Consider the following 18329-nt stretch of genomic DNA (forward strand, 5'->3'; position numbering starts at 1 on the left):
GAACAAGGGCTGTGCGTCCTTAATGAAAAACGGAATGATGCACACACAAAAGATGTGAGACGTGTGAGGATGTTTAAAATCAGAATGCATTTCACTTTATTAAAAGCTCCTTCCTGCATGCCAAGTGTCTCTCTATGAATCTACATGAGATGTATTCTTTTGATGGGCCATCCAGAGGCTATTTTTCCTGTGAACGAATCTGGAGGATATTAGACGAGCCCACTGGAGACGTATGGGCGGCTCTCTGACTCAGATATGGAGGCATAGCAGAATAAAGCATGGACCCTGAGAGCTTTGCTCTGATCAGTTCCATCTGCTGCCATGAGACTGTAAGATTCATCTGCACACACAGCATGGGTCTGTCAAAGGCTAACAAGAACCCTGTAGCTTCCTCATCAAACCCATCTTTAACCGTAACAAGAAATGTGAGCCATTTATGCCTATGATACTTCAAAGAGCCAAAAACAACGGGGAAAAAAGTGTGAAATTAAAAAAAATGAAAAATGTACTATATTTATTGGTATGTAAAACAAGGAAGAACAATAGAGCTGTTCAGACAATAAGCATTTTTATGCCATGGATTCCAAGTAATTTTCCTTTCAATAATGGTTTTGGATTTAGAAGTAAAAATGAAACTGAAGAGATTTACATACATATGTTTTACAATATAAGTCACTCAAAAGTGAATTATCAAACCCCTGTTTAATAAAACATACATTGTTGTGTGTTGTTATTGCTAACAAAAATGTGGAAGGATATTCTGAACAAATTTGAATTGCGTTTTTCATATGTGGACGCATAAATAGTGACATGATCCAAATGCAATTGCAAATCTTGCATTAGCGTTTGCGTTTTCGCTTTCGAGAACACACAGTGACTGCCAAATTTCAAATGGAAAAGTAAAGTCCATTTGCCACTGTATTTCCCATGTCTTCCGAGTTATGAGACTGTCATATTTAAATAGCAATATTAATTTCCACGTCTGCTTTTTCACTCTCTGTGCTAAAAAAAAAGTTAAAAAATAAAAGTTTGGTTTAACTTGAAGAAACTGTGACAGAAATATATGACAATGTAATGATACTACCTCTACTAATAATACAAATATCATTGAAACATATTTTTTTAAAGAAAATTTAGCAGAAAAATTATTTACCAGAATTTTTTTTATCAAAAAAAATATAAATACACAACAGTATTTCTGAAATAAATATATATTTTTTTAATATAATCAATTATTAGATATGCTTTTTTTTTTAGATTTTTATTTATCAAACCATTCAAATGGAATCCGGAAAATTAATGGAAAACACAGAATTTGGAATATTTCCTTAAAAATATAATTTATGTTATAACTTTTAGTAAATTGCTGTTAATTAAAATGTGATTTAATTATTAAAACATAAGTCTAGAGAAATTAGATATGAGAAAATCCATATAAAAAAATTAAAAATGAAAATGAATTTGTAATGTGCCTAACAACGCCCCTTAGCTGTTATAAATTCACTGTAAACCACAGCTTCTTGGGACGTATTGTTTTAATTTACACACAGAGTTTTTTTTTCCTCATTGATCCAATACTAAAACATATCAGACATTCCCAAGGGGACTCATGAAAAACTGGCTCTCTGGTGTGCTTGAAACTGATTGGTCAATCTCATTCTGCTAATGATTTTTTTTTTATATATAATGTCTACTATCATCCCAGGAAATGAATTTTCTTAGTGTCATGTCTCTCAACCTCCTGATCTCAAAGTAACTGTTTGTTAATTCTAATACTCACCCACCAATCAGCATCCTCCTCTCCGAGTACCACCAGAACCTCACCCTCGTTGAAGGTGAGCTCATCGTGATGATCCGCCACACAGTCATACATGGCTTTAACACGCTTCAGCTTCGACTTCATCTGAACACAAAAACACAAAGTTGCAAAAACTCTATCATGTGGCGTCTAACCATTGTTGATTTTCTTTAGAATGAATGTGTTGATGGAAGACCACAAGTATGAGGAACATGTCAAGGAACGCCTGCACCACTCTATGTCTTGCCAAGAGCCAAAGACAAATAAAATAAAACAGCATTCCTTCAGACCCTGCAGAGAAAACCAGCTCAGACCAGCATCAATTCCCATGTGGATACGGTCTGGTTTAAGCTGGTTTGTTTCTGGTAGATTGACTGATGTAAAACAGCTGGTGAAGGTGAAGTGAGAAGCAAAACACAATGATTTCTAGAAGGATCATGTGACACTAAAGACTGGCTGTTGAACATTCAGCTTAGAAAAATGTTACTGTTTCAACTGCATTTTTGATCAAGTAAATGCAGCCTTGGTGAGCGTAAATTAAATGAATTCTGTAAATGAGATGCTTAGATTTTCTTCATCTCAGAGAAAAATGACTGTGTGAGCAAGTTTTGTTCTCACCAGAGTTTTTCTGGGCAGTGGGTGAGGAGCAGTGTGGCAGGAGGAAGAGGAGCTTCCGTTAGCCTCCAGGCTGAAGCAGCGTGGGGAGGTGGGGGACAGGCCCGGGGTGTGCCGCCCGCCACTGCTGACAGGCTGTGGGGTTTGGTAGAGAAAGTGAGACGAGCTGCTCTCCCCATCTGCTCGAAAGCCTGCTGAGAAAGATTACAGCACGACACATTGTAACAAAACCCATGAGCCGTGATAAGCACAACAACTTAAATGAAAACAATATGAGTGGAAAGATAACCGGACAGTTAAAGTATTACCTCGTTCTGGTAGCTCAGATAAGGAGTTGAGAGTGGACGTGGTGTATTTGGGAGACCCTGAACTGAAATAGAAAGTCATTCAATCAGTAAACTGTATTGTTTTGCACTCTACTCTATATAAAAAAATGCAGTTTACTGTAAAACTGTAATCATGACAGTGTAGCACAGTAGGTTCTTTAGTAGATGGTTTGTATATGGGTTAGAGTTGGAAACATCTTAAAAATGTCTTTTAAATAGTAATAAATAGTATGTATGCAAATTGTATAATATCCAAGGTTAGTTAAATCTCATATTGTATTTTTAGAAAGTTTTGGAACATACACAGTAATAATAATTTAATTAGAAGGGTTTTTTGACCTATTAAGATTTTGCTTACATCTACATTGTAAATATATTTTTTTGCTATTTTATTACATTTTTTTTTCAGAGGTAAATTTATAACAATAACATTTTTAACAATATGTATCACAAAAGTGTAATGTGTGAGATTTGTTATATTTTTAATCCAAATTTTCTTTGTGAAAGGTAAAAGTTATACTGCTTCTACTAATAATAAAAATATATTTTTTTAAAAATGTAAGGAATATTTAGCAGAACAAATATTTACCAGAATTTTTTATGAGAAAAAATGTAAATGCACAACACAGTATTTCTGGAGAAAAAATAAAAATAATTTTTTTTTTTTTTTTTGGCATTTTTATCAGAATTTGAGATTCCAACACGGGACACCCGGAGCACAATGGCGCTGTATGTCGGTGCGCTGCCCACAAGGCTATCAGCACCAACAAACACAATAAATTTAATGAAACCATTAAAATACAATCCAGAAAATTTATGGAAAACATTTGGTAAAAATAAAATTGAGAAAAAAATAGTATTTGTAATTAAAATAAATAAATTCAGCCAGCATAACGGTCTTTATAAATGTAGAAAAAACCTACATACCCCAAATGTTTTCAATGGTAGTGTATGTATTTCAGGTTTAATAATGATTATTTATGTTTAATATTACAGTTCCCAGTAAAACCCCTGCCAAGTAAGTAATTCTGTAAGTAATTTGTTCCTTTACTTGCCAAAACCCAATTTTTCCACACATTTGGCAGTTTCCTAAGTACCTTTAATTTGCTAAAAGATTATTTGCCTGCTTTAAATTAAAACATACTGTTGTTTTTTGGGTATTTCAGCAAATAGCGAAGAGAGGTCAGCATTTGTGACTCCAAAAAGCACTTACACACACTTCTGGAAAGGTGAGTCTGGACCACCAAAGCTTCTTGAACCTGCAGGTACTCCATAATCTATACACAAAAAAGTAAGAAAACATATTTTTAGAAGTTTTAACTTGTACTTGTATCCAATATATTCATGTCTTTCTCTCTTCAGCTGAAAAGAAATTAAGGACTTTGAGGAAAACATTCTAGGATTTTTCTCCATATAGTGGACTTCATCGGACTCAACGTGTTGAAGGTGCAAATGCAGTTTCAAAGGGCTCTACATGAAAACATTTTCTAAAAAAAAATAGAAATGTATATACTTTTTAACCTCAAATGCTCATTTTGCACTAGGAAGTACACTAGGAAGCGAACGTGCAAAGAAAGTCAAACACCCTTTACAAAAAAAGGTAAAACAACGATGTTGGACGATTTTGAAGTTGAAGGAGAAAATGAGATGGAGTTTTTCACCCTACCCTACCTACACGGGTAAAAAGTAGATAAATGTTTAGTTTTTTAGAAAATGATTGATTGTTTCACAAGATAAGACCCTTTTTCCTAATCTGGGATCGTGTAGAGCCCTTTGAAGCTGCACTGAAACTGCAATTTGGACCTTCACCCCATTGATCCCAATTGAAGTCCACTATGGAGCAAAATCCTGGAATGTTTTCCTTAAAAAAACCTTAATTTCTTTTCGACTTAGGAAAGAAAGGCATGAACATCTTTGAAGACATGAGGGTGAGTAAATCGTAAAGAATTCCAGAATTCCTAATATGGTTCATTCCAGGTCTGTAACGTACCTGTTGGTCCCTGTCGTGTCGAGTGGGGGCTGGGGGGCACCTGAGGGGCGGGCTCTGAGTATGTGCGCTTGTGTCGGATGATAAGAGGGGGAGGAGGGGTTCGTTTCTTACTGCTGCTCACTTCATGGGACGTCCAGCCATCAGGTGAGCTCATGGGAGGGGGAGGAGGGGGGATGTTTGGAGCTGGAAAGGACATGAGGAGAGTAAACAAGACTGTAGAAAAAAATAGAACAAAGGACATGAGAAGTTTCTCACCTCTGACTCGAGGTGGCAGTGGCGGTGCGGGCGATGAAGGCGGTGGCGGAGGTGGACTGTCAAGACTGCGTGTCTGAGAGTTGGGACTGGCGTACACCTCCCTCCGGTTTTCTCCCCGGGCCATTGCCAGTCTCCGACCCACGTTGAACAACCCTCCTCCACTGTGAGAGACGGAGCTACTGTGATACAAGCTGAAGGGACGTCCTAAGCGCTCCTTCTTCACTGGACCCATCTACAAATATGTTAGACATCGGACAATGATTTGCATGATACACATACATAATGTTATATCCTTTATTAGCACTATATGCAAGTCTATTCTGTTGTTACCTTGTCTTCTAGGTCATCATCACTCTCGTAAAGGTCATCTTGCCGAAGTCTCCACTCATATTCCACATGCACATGCATGTTGAACTGGTTGTTCTGTGATTGGTGGATCTGAAAATGACACACCGTTACATGTCTAGGTGTTTGTAATTATTGGATAATATATTTTTAATGATCAATTTGTAAAGATTGCTGGGGTATTTTTTATTTGTATGTAGTAACACTCCTTGGAATATGTTTAAACAATTACTCCTATTAGTCTACAAATGTCTCTAGGCCAAAATAATTAGTTGAGATTTAAATGCGATTTGAACCGCCTCTCCCTTCAGGTCGGTGTCCTTTAGGAAATAATTATTAGCTGGTAATATTGCAGAACGATGAATCATACTGGATGTTAATTCAACAGGATGATTGTGGTGGATTGCTTGCAAGCATTACACAAGCACTCTAGTCAATGAAATATTTAGAGTATATCTTTAAAAATATATATATTGAAAAAAGGTTTGTTTTGTTATGTTTTCTAAATGAATTAATAGTTTTTTTTCGCTGTGTTTAAATTAAATTAAATAACAAAGAACAACTGTTTTCAACCTTGATAAAAATAAGAAATGTTTCTTGAGAATCAAATCAGAATATTAGAGTGATTTCTGAAATATATATATAAATTACATTACATATAAATTACATTTTGAAATATATTATAAATAAAAATAGAAAACAGTAAACCTAAATATAAAAGTCATTTTTTTTTAAATTGTAAAAATATTTCACAATATTACTTTTTTTATGACAGCATTTTAGTGCCACATTAAAAAAAATGTTAAGATTACCAATCATAATATTTTGAGAATAAAGTCAAAATATTGTGAGAATAAAGTCAAAATATTTAGAGAATAAAGTCGGAATGTTTCAAGAATAAAGTCGAAATATTTTGAGAATAAAGTCAAAATTACGAGAAATAATTTGTAGCAATTACGAGATTAAAGTTATAATATTGTGGGAGTATAATCTAGCCTATTGCACATGCAAATGGCCTGGAATGGAAGCAATGGGAGATTTTCCAAAGTGTCAGCTTTTTACTACAAATAGGCCTAATAAATGAAATCGAAGATGTTAAATATTTTTTCCAAGCGTATCGTCCCTGCGAGTATGGGTATGATGTTTGCTAATAATCCCACATATTCAAATAAATTCCGGTGGCCTGGCAACTTCTCCCGGTGCTCCCAATCCAGGCCATTTGCATGCGCAAGGTGCTATACTCTCAAAATATTATAACCTTAATTCTCGTAATTTCGACTTTATGCTCAAAACATTTTGATTTTATTCTCATAATATTTTCTCTTTATTCTCAAAACATTTCGACTTTATTCTTAAAACATTTTGACTTTGTTCTCGAAACATTTCGACTTTATTCTCGAAACATTTCAACTTTATTCTCAAAATATTACGACTTCATTCTGGAAACATTTGACTTTATTCTCGTAACTTTGACTTTATTCTCGAAACATTTCGACTTTATTCTCGTAACTTCGACTTTACTCTCAAAACATTTTGACTTTTTTCTTAAAACATTTTGACTTTATTCTCAAAATATTACGACTTTATTCTTGAAATATTTTGACTTTATTCTCGTAATTTCAACTTTATTCTTGAAACATTTCGACTTTATTCTCAAAACTTTTCAACTTCATTCTCAAAATATTTAGACTTTATTCTCAAAACATTTCGACTTTAATTTCAAAACATCTCGACTTTATTCTCGAAACATTTCAAATTTATTCTCGAAACATTTCGACTTTAATTTCAAAACATCTCGACTTTATTTATTCTCGAAACATTTCGACTTTAATTTCAAAACATCTCAACTTTATTCTCGAAACATTTCAAATTTATTCTCAAAACATTTCGACTTTAATTTCAAAACATCTCAACTTTATTTATTCTCGAAACATTTCGACTTTATTCTCATAACTTCGACTTTACTCTCAAAACATTTTGACTTTTTTCTTAAAACATTTTGACTTTATTCTCAAAATATTACGACTTTATTCTTGAAATATTTTGACTTTATTCTCGTAATTTCAACTTTATTCTTGAAACATTTCGACTTTATTCTCAAAACTTTTCAACTTCATTCTCAAAATATTTAGACTTTATTCTCATAACATTTCGACTTTAATTTCAAAACATCTCGACTTTATTCTCGAAACATTTCAAATGTATTCTCGAAACATTTCGACTTTAATTTCAAAACATCTCGACTTTATTTATTCTCGAAACATTTCGACTTTAATTTCAAAACATCTCAACTTTATTCTCGAAACATTTCAAATTTATTCTCAAAACATTTCGACTTTAATTTCAAAACATCTCAACTTTATTTATTCTCGAAACATTTCGACTTTAATTTCAAAACATCTCGACTTTATTCTCGAAACATTTCGACTTTATTCTCGAAACATTTCGACTTTATTCTCGAAACATTTTGACTTTATTCTCGTAATTTTGACTTTTTTCTCAAAACATTTAAACTTTATTTGAATTAGCTTTGAGTGGTAGCGTATGGTTTATAAATAAAATTTTCAAGCTATACTAAATATTGAATTATATTGTTAAATTAAAAATATATTACTTTCCATTGTGATTTCCAGGCATGGAAATGTCATGAAAAATATTATTATTCCTCTAAAAAATGGTCCCACTTTATCCACTTTTTTTCAAAAGTAAGCCTATGGGCAAGACTTCCGGTTAATTAATCGCTATAGGGAAATAACGAGAAGAATAACAACATGCAGTAAACGGTAAAATTGTTTGCACTACAATCCAGTGTGCTCATAATTAAGATAATACATTAAAATAATATGGTAAGACACACCCATTTGCAGCATCATAGAGCAAAATGAACTGTATTGTATAGCTAAAACAACTTACCAGGAAGAAAAAGCTGGATATTAGGTGGCCTTAACTACTAAGTACTTACATTTAATAATTCATTTCTGTAATTACATTTATAATTACAATGTTGACCCATCCCTTACATTTTAACCCACCCTTACACCATCAAACCTTTCCCTAACCTTACTTATATTTACCTCAATAGCAGCAAAAGTGTTTTGCACAAGCAAATTGAAAATTGTATTGAAATACTTTGCCTAAAAGGTGTGGAAACCCCACTTACATAAAAGACCATGACCATGATGTAGCTGAAGTGTACAGCACTTTTGAACCTTTGGTTCAATAAAAGTGAAATGTACAGGTTACACCCACATGAATACCCTACTAATAAAGACTTGCTTTAACAAGTTACTGCTGAAAAGCTTTTTGTCTCACCAGCTCTTCACACAGCGTGTGCTTCAGTCTGCGAGCCATGTCCAGTCCCGTCTCTCCATTATCATTCTCTATCACAGAACAGCAATTATCATCAGCACAATGATCATCCTGCTCTGTAATAACTCCTGACGAATGAGCCAACAGCCAAACCAGCCATCGAAAGAACACGATGTGCCTCATTCTTTTAACAAAGACTGATAAGATGCTGACAAACCCCTATATATCATCAATTAATCAATTAATATTAAAGCTGAAGTGTCTAATATTTTTGATGTTACAACAGAGACAACTGGACAAATGATCAAGCATAAAACAGCTCAATGCAAAAAATGTCTTTGTGGTTTTAGGGTTTGAAGGCCCAACTCACTGATATGTGTGTTGGCCTTGGCTCTGAGCAGAAGTTTAAGGCACTCGGTTTTGTTGTGCTGACAGCAGTAATGCACTGCAGTGTTTCCCTTCATAGTCTGAGCATCCACATTATTACTAAAACAGATGACAAAGAGGAAAGGCAGTTATGATGAATATAATCCATATCTGAATGCTTCAGAATAACAATGCTTATTTGGTAACACTTTACAATAAGGTTCATTAGTTAACATTAATTAACCACATTAGTTAACATGAACTAAGAATGAACTGCGCTTATACAGCATTTATTAATCTTTGTTAATGTTAATTTCAACATTTACTAATACGTTATTAAAATTTTGTTAACATTAGTTAATGCAGTGTGAACTAACATGAACAAACAATGAACAACTGTATTTCTGTTAACTAATGTTAATAAAGATTAGTAAATACAGTAACAAATGTATTGCTCATGGTTAGTTCATGTTAGTTAATACATTAACTAATGTTTAACTAATGAACCTTATTGTAAAGTGTTACCGCTTATTTTCCTAACTGACCAGTTGTGGAACAGGAAGTCTGCCACATGGAGCGAAGTCCTGTCAGACAAAAGGACGGCTAGGTGTAGTGCAGTTTCCCCCTTTTCCTGTTGAAACATAAAGCAATTAAGATAATAAACAAGGACTTCCCAAGATCTAAAAGTACTGTTCTCTCTACATTCACTCACCCTGATGTCGTTCCAACCCTATATGACTTTCTTTCTTCTAAGGAACATAAAAAAGACACTTTGAAAATGTTCAGTTTATTAAACAGTTTTGGTTCCCATTGACTTCCATCGTATGGACAAAAATACAATGGAAATCAACGGGAATAGAACTGTTTGTTTACCAAAATTCTTCTTTTTTGAGTTCTGCAGATAGTAAGTTATATAGGTTTGGAACGATATAGGGTACAGTAAATGCTGACAGATGTTCATTTTTAAGTATAAAAATGCTGGATTTAACTCAACCATACAAAATTACTATATGGCTGGCTTAAAATCAAACACATTAGTTTATTAGTTCACTTCCAGAAAAAAACTTTTCAGATAATCTGCTCACCCCCTTGTCATCCCAGATGAAACTATGTTTTTTGAGGAAAACATTTTAGGAATTTTCCCATATGGAGGACTTTTATGGTGCCAGTGAGTTTGAACTTCCAAAATGCAGTTTAAATGCAGTTTCAAAGGGCTCTGAGCCAAGGAAGAAGGACTTTATCTAGCGAAACGATTGGTTATTTAAAAAAAAAAAACAATTTATATACTTTTTAACCTCAAATGCTCATACTGCCTAGCTCTGTGATGCGCATGCTTACTCTGTGCAATCTGGTTCAATACATTTAAGGTACTGTATGTTGAAAAACTCCCATCTCATTTTATCCTCCAACTTCAAAATTGCCTTACATCGCTGCAGAAGTGAATGTGCAATGAAGGTCAAATGCCCTTTACAAAAAAGGTAAAATAGTGATGTGAGATGAGCATTTGTGGTTAAAAAGTGTATAAATTTTCTTTTTTTTTTTTTAAATAACTGATCGTTCTGCTTGATAAGACCCATCTTCCATGGCTTTTTTTGTTAAGAGCCCTTTAAAGCTGCATTTAAACTGCATTTTGGAAGTTAAAACTCATGAGCTCCATAGAAGTCCATTATATGGAGAAATCATAATTTCTTTACGACTGAAGAAAGAAAGACATGAACATCTTAAATGACAAGGGGGTGAGTAAATTATCTGTAAATTTATCTGTTTAATTTATTTACTTATTATTTATTCAACTTTCATTTATTGAACATGTTATTGAATGTTAATTTTCAACTGAATTTGGGTTCATTGCAAGCAAGAAATGTAGTAATTTTTAAGCAATAATTGCGTTAAATAAAACTACCCAGAAGGTTGGGTTAAACATTTAACCTAACTGCTAGGTCAAAACAACCCAGTCGCTGAGTTAGTCCAGATTTCATCCAGTATTTTTTAGAGTGAAGACATGTTTGCTGACCTGAAGGGGGCATGGCAGTGGCAGGCTGAAGTCCATTCTCTCAGCGTATAGCTGTAAGAGGCTAAAGACGTCCCGACTGCGCACAGCGTCCTGCAGATATTTGCGTTTTGTTTCCGGTGAGCCACCGCTACGCTGTGCAAACTGCCACTCCATATATTTTGAGAGTATGAAGTCCTTACGCATGACCCTGGCAATAACAACTACTGGTTACAAAAATGGCAGTGTGAATTAACAGATGTCCAATACCAAATAAAATGTGTTTTTGTTTTTCGTCCAGTGAAGTTGTGAAAATGAACATCTCTGTAATGTCTACTAGCTCATTACAAGCCACAGATGGTAAGAGACAACATAACTGGCGCTCTCATTAGTGCGACTGCTTTTCCGGGTACCGTGTTGGACAGATGTGGGATGAAATACTACAGAGACTACCATTAGGAAAGAATCCAGCCTTGAGACAGACACCAGCAGACACCAGCTGCGAGAGCTCTTAAAGGGGCCATGCTTTTAATGCATGTTTTGTGTACGCCTGAAGTCAAATCAGTTATGTTAATCAAAAATCCAAGGATTTTTGCACCAAAACAGCTGTTATTTAGTTTTACATGATAATTTGCACCCTCTCTATGACTCTTAAATTTGCACAGGATATTTTGCTACTGTAGCTTTAAGTCTTACAACTACCGGTTTTTGTTTATTCTTTGAAAGAAATTGGTACTTGTATTCCACAAGGACTTATTAAGTTGATCAAAAGTTACAGTACAGACATCTGTAATGTTACAAAAGATATCTATTTCAAATAAATGCTGTTTTTTGACTGTTTTCAGCATTAACATAGTAACAGACCATTTTCATGAGATTAAGGGGTTAGGGTTTGGGACAGCCACCTCCCAGTTGAAAGTACCCGATAAATGGTGATTTTATACAGTGGGTACGGAAAGTATTCAGACCCCCTTAAATGTTTCACTCTTTGTTATATTGCAGCCATTTGCTGAAATCATTTAAGTTCATTTTTTCCTCATTAATGTACACACAGCACCCCATATTGACAGAAAAACACAGAATTGTTGACATTTTTGCAGATTTATTAAAAAAGAAAAACTGAAATATCACATGGTCCTAAGTATTCAGACCCTTTGCTCAGTATTTAGTAGAAGCACCCTTTTGATATAATACAGCTATGAGTCTTTTTGGGAAAGATGCAACAAGTTTTTCACACTTGGATTTGGGGATCCTCTGCCATTCCTCCTTGCAGATCCTCTTTCTTGTTGGAAGGTAAACCTTCGGCCCAGTCTGAGGTCCTGAGCACTCTGGAGAAGGTTTTCGTCCAGGATATCCCTGTACTTGGCCGCATTCATCTTTCCCTCGATTGCAACCAGTCGTCCTGTCCCTGCAGCTGAAAAACACCCCCACAGCATGATGCTGCCACCACCGTGCTTCACTGTTGGGACTGTATTGGACAGGTGATGAGCAGTGCCTGGTTTTCTCCACACATGCGGTTTAGAATTAAGGCCAAAAAGTTCTATCTTGGTCTCATCAGACCAGAGAATCTTATTTCTCACCATCTTGGAGTCCTTCAGGTGTTTTTTAGCATACTCCATGCGGGCTTTCATGTGTCTTGCACCGAGGAGAGGCTTCCGTCAGGCCACTCTGCCATAAAGCCCCGACTGGTGGAGGGCTGCAGTGATGGTTGACTTTCTACAACTTTCTCCCATCTCCCGACTGCGTGATCTTTGGGTTCTTCTTTACCTCACTCACCAAGGCTCTTCTCCCCCGATAGCTCAGTTTGGCCGGACGGCCAGCTCTAGGAAGGGTTCTGGTCGTCCCAAACGTCTTCCATTTAAGGATTATGGAGGCCACTGTGCTCTTAGGAACCTTAAGTGCAGTAGAAATTTTTTTGTAACCTTGGCCAGATCTGTGCCTTGCCACAATTCTGTGTCTGAGCTCTTCAGGCAGTTCCTTTGACCTCATGATTCTCATTTGCTCTGACATGCACTGTGAGCTGTAAGGACTTATATAGACAGGTGTGTGGCTTTCCTAATCAAGTCCAATCAGTATAATCAAACACAGCTGGACTCAAATGAAGGTGTAGAACCACCTCAAGGATGATCAGAAGAAATGGACAGCACCTGAGTTAAATATATGAGTGTCACAGCAAAGGGTCTGAATACTTAGGACCATGTGATATTTCAGTTTTTCTTTTTTAATAAATCTGCAAAAATGTCAACAATTCTGTGTTTTTCTGCCAATATGGGGTGCTGTGTGTACATTTATGAGAAAAAAAATGAACTTAAATGATTTCAGCAAATGGCTGCAATATAACAAAGAGTGAAACATTTAAGGGGGTCTGAATACTTTCCGTACCCACTGTATATATTAAGCTTACTAATATTTTAAACATCATTGTGGGTTTTAATAGATAATAGAAGGACCTTAATAAACATCTAAGATGTGAATGAGTAAATGCGGTCCATAATTGTTTAATATTGGCTAATCTCTTCACATAAGTAAAACTTTCCCTCACAAAGCTGTCAAATATGGAATATATGATGTTGATATCTAAACATGGAAAGTCTACAAAGGAAAATCTACTAAAACAATATCGTCAGGCGGTGATGGCAGAATATGATTTCAGAATAAATAAACACTGGAGTGAATAAGCATTTCCTCTTATATAACATCCCTAATGAAGTTATGTTATAAATATGAATGTTATTATGTAAGAGGTTAATAATAGCGCTGGCAAGAGTAGTAAACAACTATACTTCCTTCCGCTGATCGTGACATCCGGGGTAAATCAAACTGTTCGCTTTGAAGGTTAAAGTAATTTAGATGTTCCTGAGCTTTCAAATTACTTTCATGAATGATCAATCTAAAACAAATGTAAAAGCTTTGCACCATCTGCAGACAGGTTAATTGTGTACAGAGAGGTTAAGGTTGGCCCAGTCATGAAGGGTGCTCTTTTGCTGGGGAAAAAAAAAATGATTGAGAGGGAATTGAGTGATACGAATGCGATGGGAAATGCTAAAGACGCCGGGTGCTATGGGGACACAGAGACTCCAAGAGCTGAAACCATTTGGCTGCCGTTTGAAGAGCAATTACAGGGCGGCTCATCACTCACATGTCACTCTCTGCTGACGGCTTCACAGAGGGACTGGGGAGAATGGCCTCCACAATTTCATTAAAACCTGAATTCCCCACGTTTCTCGCCAACTAAAGAGCAAAAGACAGAAAGAGCCATAAATCTGCAGGTAGTGGTTAAGACCAGAAGAAGTTGCTGATACTGTCATACTGTGAAAAACTATACACGAATGCATTAAAGATGACAACCTGCTACAGTAAACAGTGTGTGAATTAATTTTGCTCATCTAGTGATCACTCTAAATCCTTACCAGCAATTCTGAAGTGCCTAGTTTGTCTAGAGAAAGCGACTGAATGCGTGAATAATGTACACCCATTTCTCGATGGATCCCTGAGCACTCGATGCACGTCAGGATTCCAAGGTTTATAGAGATCCAAGATGGATCTGAAAAGAAAGAATGTAAGGAAAACACATTATCAGCTGCCTGACGGTCAGAAACTGGGGTAAATGGAGGTTTATTAGCAGTAAATACAGCCTGATTGACAAAATTACCCATTTTACAATTACAGTATTGTCATTGATGTAAGAACATGATGTAAAAAATTTAAAATGTTATATCTTACAACTAGTAACCAATATGGGGGAGCTCATAAAAGTTACTGTAAGGTCACAGTGTAAGGTCGGTTGTTACTGTCAACTAAAACTAATTCTAAAAACTAAAACTTAAGCAAAATAGCTTTTGAAATGCTGACTTGGTAGCTAGCTAATAAATTCAGTTCAAATAAAATTAAAATTTAAAAATAAAATTTACAAAAGACAAAAGCACAAACTAAATACTAAATTAATAATAAAAAAATTACAAAAGCACATAAACTGAATACTAAATTAATGAAAAAATATATATAAAAATAACAAAAATCTAAATGAAAAATGAAAATATAAAAACAAAGGTCATTCAATACATAAAATAGAATTGAAAGTGAAATAAAAATACATTACAGCTAAATAGATACATTAATAAGTTACAAAAAATTACTAAATTAAAAATAATTACAAAAGCACATGAAAAATGAAATGAAATTACTAACATGCAACAAATTAAACTAAAATCAAAATGAAAACTGAAAATATAAAAATAAAGGTTGTTCAAAAGGTACAGCCTAGAAAAATCTGAACTCTCAAGCCAAATCCTTAGCATTTCTTAGAGGAAACGTGGCTGTTAATCCTGCAGGCTGTACCTCATGTACACTCACTGAGTACTAATTTAATTAAGTATGATTTATGGACAGGCACTGAAAAAAGCAGCATGAACAGAGGAGTAGCTCAGGGTGCTCAGATAGGGCCCATTTTCAAAGCAGCCGTTTGTTTAAACTGGTTAGTTTCCATTTCTAACCTTGTTTTATTCCAACTGCAATGTTAAAATAAATATGAAGGACTCTATCATATAAACATTGTTTAAGACCCTTGACATTAGATTTTTGTGGCTAAAAGTAGACCAAACTCACTTTTAACTTTTGGTTAATCTCATTTTTACAATCTTCTGGCACAACAGAACAAAACTATTAATGACTGAGAATGTTATACCATTGCACTGAATAAAAGTGTAACAAAATATTCAAGATTAGGGGAACCAAAATGGAAAATTTGAAGAACCGGTAATAAAAAAACCTGCATACTGATCAACTGTTATTCTGAATATTAATGTGCCCTGGTATCGAATTATTAGCATATTATATAAGAGACGTGTTAGGTCAAAAGTTTACATACACCTTGCAGAATCTGCAAAATGTTAATTATTTTTACAAAAGTAAGAAGGATCATACAAAATGCATGTTATTTTTATTTTGTGCGACCTGAATAAGCTATTTCACAAAAAATGTTTACAAATAGTCCACAAGAGAAAATAATAGTTGAATTTATAAAAATAAACCTGTTCAAAAGTTTTCATACACTTGATTCTTAATACTGTGTTGTTACCTGAATGATCCACAACTTGTGTTTTTTTTAGTTTGTTTAGCTGTTCATGAGTCCCTTGTTTGTCCTGAACAGTTAAACTGCCCGATGTTCCTCAGAAAAATCCTTTAGGTCCCACAAATTCTTTGGTTTTTCAGCATTTTTGTGTATTTGAACCGTTTCCAGCAGTGACTGTATGATTTTGAGATCCATCTTTGTACACTGAGGACAACTGAGGGACTCATATGCAACTATTACAGGTTCAAAAAGCTTACTGATGCTACAAAGGAAAAAATTACGCATTAAGAGCCAGGGAAGATTCCATTTTGAATGGAATAAGGATGTGTACATTTTTCTTATTTTTCATAAATATATATTTTTTCATTTAGTACTGCCCTTCAAAAGCTAGAGAAAATACATGTTCCCCAGAAAACACAATGAGTTAAATTTACCCTGATCTTCAAATCTGAAAAGTTTTCACCCCTCTTAATGCATTTTTTTTTTTTTTACTTCTGAAGCTTCAGTAAGCATTTGAACCTTCTGTAATAGTTGCATGAGTCCCTCAGTTGTCCTCAGTGTAAAAAGATGGATCTCAAAATCATACAGTCATTGTTGGAAAGGGTTCAAATACACAAAAATGCTGAAAAACCAAATAATTTGTGGGACCTGAAGGATTTTTCCAAAGAACAGCAGGCGATTTAACAGTTCAGGATGAACAAGAGACTTATATACAACTATAACTAAAAAAAACAACAAAAAAAAACAGCTGTGGATCATTCAGCTAACAACACTGTATTAAGAGTCAAGGTCATTTTTTTTTTTTATAAATTCAATTATTATTTTCTCTCGTGGACTATATGTAAACATCTTTTATGTGAAATATCTTATTCAGGTCAGCACTAAATAAAAAATAAAATGCATTTTGTATGATCCCTCTTATTTTGGTAAAATAATTAACATTTTGCAGATTCTGCAATGTGTATGTAAACTTTTGACTCCCAACTGTATATAAAAAACACATTAATACTTAGGGATAATTCACCCAAAAATGAAAATGCTGTCATTAAGACCTTCGTTCATCTTCGAAACACAAATTAAGATATTTTTGATGAAATCCGAGAGCTTTCCGATCCTGCAGAGACAGCAATGCAACTGAAATGTTCCAGGCCTAAAAAGGCAGTAAGGACATCATTTAAAAAATCCATGTGACATCAGTGGTTCAACTGTAACTTTATGAAGCTACGAGAATACTTTTTGTGCGCACTGCCTTTCTGGGCCTGGAAAAAAGCTCTTGGATTTCATCAAAAATATCTTAATTTGTGTTTCGAAGATGAACGAAGGTCTTACAGGTTTGGAACAACATGAGGGTGAGTAATTAATGACAGAATTTTAATTTTTGGGTCCAAAATCATTTATGTAACTGTAAACCGCACCTGGGGCCCCACAGTCACAGCAAACATTGTTTCCAGGCATGCGTCGAATATCCTCAGTGATGGCTCGTGTCAGATCCTCGACGCTGTTCTCCCCACTTGGCCTCCTTTCATCCAGAGCCACATTTAGAGCCTCCTGCTTACTGTTTGTTAGCACTGATATCCACCTGATATTTTTAGCAAGGTGCAAAAATAAATATAACCATTAGAGGGCGACAAGAAACTTCAGATCAAAGGCATGTAGATCACATCAGTATTCCCAGGTGCATCATGCACAAAAAAGTCATTTGTGACTAATAATGATCCTGCTCTGAGAGGTTACATCAGAGTTCATCTGCAATTAAGAAGACGCCCTCGGTCACAGCTCAGGGAATCTCTGTAAACAGCGCACATGCTTTGTGTGTCTCTACTCAGTGAATAAACTCTCCTGGATTCATTTCTGAAAAGGTGCGGTATAATGTGACTATCAATAATCTCTTCACTCGCTGCTCTTCAACTCTGACATTTAGCTGAAGATGGAAGCCCGGGCTGTGATCTGACATGGTAAGGACTTCAATCAACGTACAGACAGCCACATCTGAGGAAGAAATGTTACATATTTTTCTTTCTCTCCAAGAAAGGAGGCTGTGTTACTCTGTCAACATGGAAAGGTCAGATTGGGAGAGGTGTGTGTGTGTGTGCACTGAAAATTATACAAGCTCTTTCCTATCTGACGCCGTCCACACATTCTCATCTGACAGTCACATGGGTGAACTGAGACTCAGACAGATCAGTGTCTGGCAGAGTAAAAACATTTCTCTTTAAAGAGACCATAAAATAAGAATCAGAGGTTTGTTAGTTTTAGTTCATGAC

At 35.1% G+C, this 18329-nt stretch overlaps 1 protein-coding gene across 2 annotated transcripts in view; it reads right to left on the bottom strand.

The window, feature by feature from the left end:
* The window catches only part of unm_sa1614 (un-named sa1614), a 55319-nt gene that overhangs the window by 2463 nt on the left and 34527 nt on the right, over positions 1 to 18329 (bottom strand). Inside the window, exons 14-27 of one of the 2 annotated variants that reach the window (XM_073825707.1) lie at positions 17481 to 17644; positions 14405 to 14538; positions 14134 to 14225; positions 11019 to 11205; positions 9550 to 9635; positions 9009 to 9124; positions 8642 to 8709; positions 5315 to 5422; positions 4985 to 5216; positions 4730 to 4912; positions 3953 to 4016; positions 2722 to 2783; positions 2417 to 2604; positions 1781 to 1903 (exon numbers count right to left, since the gene is read on the bottom strand). In XM_073825707.1, the coding sequence (XP_073681808.1) occupies positions 1781 to 1903; positions 2417 to 2604; positions 2722 to 2783; positions 3953 to 4016; positions 4730 to 4912; positions 4985 to 5216; positions 5315 to 5422; positions 8642 to 8709; positions 9009 to 9124; positions 9550 to 9635; positions 11019 to 11205; positions 14134 to 14225; positions 14405 to 14538; positions 17481 to 17644 (1807 nt within the window). Of the gene's footprint in view, positions 1 to 1780; positions 1904 to 2416; positions 2608 to 2721; positions 2784 to 3952; positions 4017 to 4729; positions 4913 to 4984; positions 5217 to 5314; positions 5423 to 8641; positions 8710 to 9008; positions 9125 to 9549; positions 9636 to 11018; positions 11206 to 14133; positions 14226 to 14404; positions 14539 to 17480; positions 17645 to 18329 lie in introns of both variants that reach the window. The other variant, XM_073825706.1, reaches the window with a different exon arrangement.

The sequence above is a fragment of the Garra rufa genome, chromosome 20 (assembly GCF_049309525.1).
Source record: "Garra rufa chromosome 20, GarRuf1.0, whole genome shotgun sequence".
In the NCBI taxonomy this organism is placed as follows: Eukaryota; Metazoa; Chordata; class Actinopteri; order Cypriniformes; family Cyprinidae; genus Garra; species Garra rufa.